Source organism: Orycteropus afer, unplaced genomic scaffold (assembly GCF_000298275.1).
Source record: "Orycteropus afer afer isolate SDZICR_OR568_19922 unplaced genomic scaffold, OryAfe1.0 scaffold00209, whole genome shotgun sequence".
Lineage (NCBI taxonomy): Eukaryota > Metazoa > Chordata > Mammalia > Tubulidentata > Orycteropodidae > Orycteropus > Orycteropus afer.
In genome coordinates this window covers 4913644-4916357 of record NW_006921796.1, presented here as the reverse complement: position 1 = coordinate 4916357, position 2714 = coordinate 4913644, and the positions used below count along the sequence as shown (strand labels likewise).

Sequence of the window (2714 nt, the reverse complement as noted above, 5' to 3'; positions counted from 1 at the left end):
TTTTTTTTTTTTTCCTTTTTTTCTTATTCTACCCTGTTTTCCTGAGCTTACTAGTACTAAAGTTTTCGTAAAACTTCACAAGACCTTTGTGCTTTATGAATAGCAGGGTGGGAGAGAATCTGTTCTCACTGGGCCGGAAGGAGGAAAGGCCTGATACCTGATTAGAAACAAGGTTGTTGTTAGATGCTGTTGAGTCAGCTTTCACTTGTGGCCCCCATGCACAGCAGGATTGGACCACTGTGATTCATAAAATATTCATTGGCAGATATTTTAAACTAGATCACCAGGCCTTTCTTCCTAGGCTGTCTTAGTAGGTAGGGGAAATGGTAATCAGTGGCCAGTGGGGACTGGCCGAGGTGAGAAGGAAAAGGGGCATTGGCTTGGGACTCAGAAATACCTCTGAATATCTGTTTTGTCTAGAGAGTAGCTCTCTTCCTCTTCTTCCTTTTCAATTCCTAGCTTCTTAGAGTCCTTAGCTCTTCCTGCCTTAAGGTATAACACATAGGAGTCTTTATTTTCCTACCTGTCTGATTAAGGCAAAGACAGATGTCTTTCTGACATCCAGATTATCTGAATTTTTTTTTTCCTAATGGAAAGACTCTTTAACCTTGGTTACATCCTATAATTTCATCAGTGCTAAACTTCTGGTACATTATCAAAACCAAAACCAAACTCGAGTTGATCCTGACTCATAGCGTTCCCTCCTTGGATTTCCAAGGTGGTATCTCTAGGGAAGTAGATTCCCAGTATTCCTTCTGAGGAGTGGCTAGTGGGTTTGAACCTCCAGCTTTCTAGTTAGCAGTCAAATGCCTTAGGCACTAGGTTGTGAAATAAATTGAGGTGTCCTTTGAAATTTAACCACAATATATAACCTTGTCTCTGTGAGGAGAGTTAATACAGATACTTAAGATCTGGTTTTACACTGAACTTTAGAAATACTGACTACATATTGTTAAGTTGAGAAATACTTATTATTACATAGAGAATGAAATTTTGAAGAAATGAAATAATTCCTTGTGATTATAATTAGTGTTTTATCTTTTACTTTTTTTCCACAGGGCTTCTTATATGCATATGGTATTAGTACTATTATTAAAACTACAATGAATCTCTACATGTCCATGCAAAAGCCAATGACCAAAACCTCCGTTAAGGCATTATGCAGGCTTATTGAACTTCTTAAGGTAGGTTTTAGATGAGTTTATCTTGCCATCATAATTGAGAAATGAATAGAATTTAATTAAGATAGTCTTATAAGACTTGGCTTCTTAAATTTGTTTTGTTTTATATGAGAATAGAAACTTATGGCAGAGGGTACTTATCTCACATGTGGGTAAAGGAACTCCCATTGACAAATATTTCTGAGTAATTTCTTATGAATGACCATTGTATTTGAGCTTTATTGACAGTTAACCTGTAGTGGGAAAGAAAAGAAGGAAAATGAAAAGGTTAGCTTAAATAATATTGCTAAAGCTTTGTTTATGGAAGTTTAAAACGTGTTACATGAGTTTAAAACATACTCATATAACATCATTATCCATTATCTTACAATGATTAAATGCATAGGAGACGAGTTAACATGAGGCTGTTTATTTTGTAATTTAGAGAAAGGACTCTAATCTCGTGATTTGAACAGTAGGCTACTTGTAGAGATGGGCAGATGAATTAGTCAAAGTAGAACCCACATGCATATACAGGATTGACAACAGATACTCCTTCATCCATATTTGCTGCAAATATGCTCATGTACATAATAGAGTGCACAGGGGGCACAGTCATGAAAACCTCTTAGGAATCACCCAGTACCTCCTGGGACTGAGGTACTGGGCTTGAGGCCTAGGGACCATAGTCTTGGGGGACATCTAGGTCAACTGGCTTAACATAGTCAGTGTTCTACATCCTGCTTTGGTGAGTAGTGACTGGGGTCTTAAAAGCTCATGAGCAGCCATCTAAGTTACAGCCATTGGTCTCTTTCCATCTGGAGCAAAGAAGAATGAAGAACACCAAAGACTTGAGGAAATAATTAGTCCAAAGGAATAATGGACCACATGAAGTACACCCTCGACTAACTTAAGGTGAAAAGAACTAGTTGGCGCCTAGCTACCACCAGTGATTGTTCTGACTGGGATCACAATAGAAGGTACATATAGAGTAGGAGAAGAAGGTAGAACAAAATTCAAATTCATAAAAAAGAGCAGACTTACTGGTCTGATAGAGATTGGTGGAATCCCCAAGACTATGGCCCTTAGACACCCTTCAAGCCTGATGCTGAACCCACCCCTGGGGATCAACTTTCATACAAACAAAAGCCTATAAAGTGAACAGTAACACCCATGAGGAATGGACTCCTTAGAACAATCAACCATACACTCCCAAAAAGACAGCATTTTCCCAAAAGCAAAGTTAAGGCAGGAAGGGGCAAGAAAAGTAGGTGAATGAAAACTGGGAATCCAGAAAGGAGATGGGGAGAACGCTGACACTTTGTGGGGGTTTCAGCCAATGTCATGGAGCAATCTGTACATAATTGCTGAATGGGAAACTTTGTAAACTTACCCAAACCATGTACATATAAAAAGAATCAAAGTATACTTTTTTTAATTTTTTTTTTTATTTTATTTTTTATTAGGATTTGGGTGAAGATTTACAGAGTAAATTCACTTTTCATACAGCAGTTCACATATACTTTGTCTCATGTCATTGACCAAAATTTACAA

At 37.7% G+C, this 2714-nt stretch overlaps 1 protein-coding gene across 1 annotated transcript in view; it reads left to right on the top strand.

The window, feature by feature from the left end:
* WASHC4 (WASH complex subunit 4) overlaps positions 1-2714 on the top strand; it is a 103937-nt gene that overhangs the window by 37012 nt on the left and 64211 nt on the right. The window contains exon 15 of the mRNA XM_007948241.2: positions 1059-1184. Within this exon, the coding sequence (XP_007946432.1) occupies positions 1059-1184 (126 nt within the window). The remainder of the gene's footprint in view (positions 1-1058; positions 1185-2714) is intronic.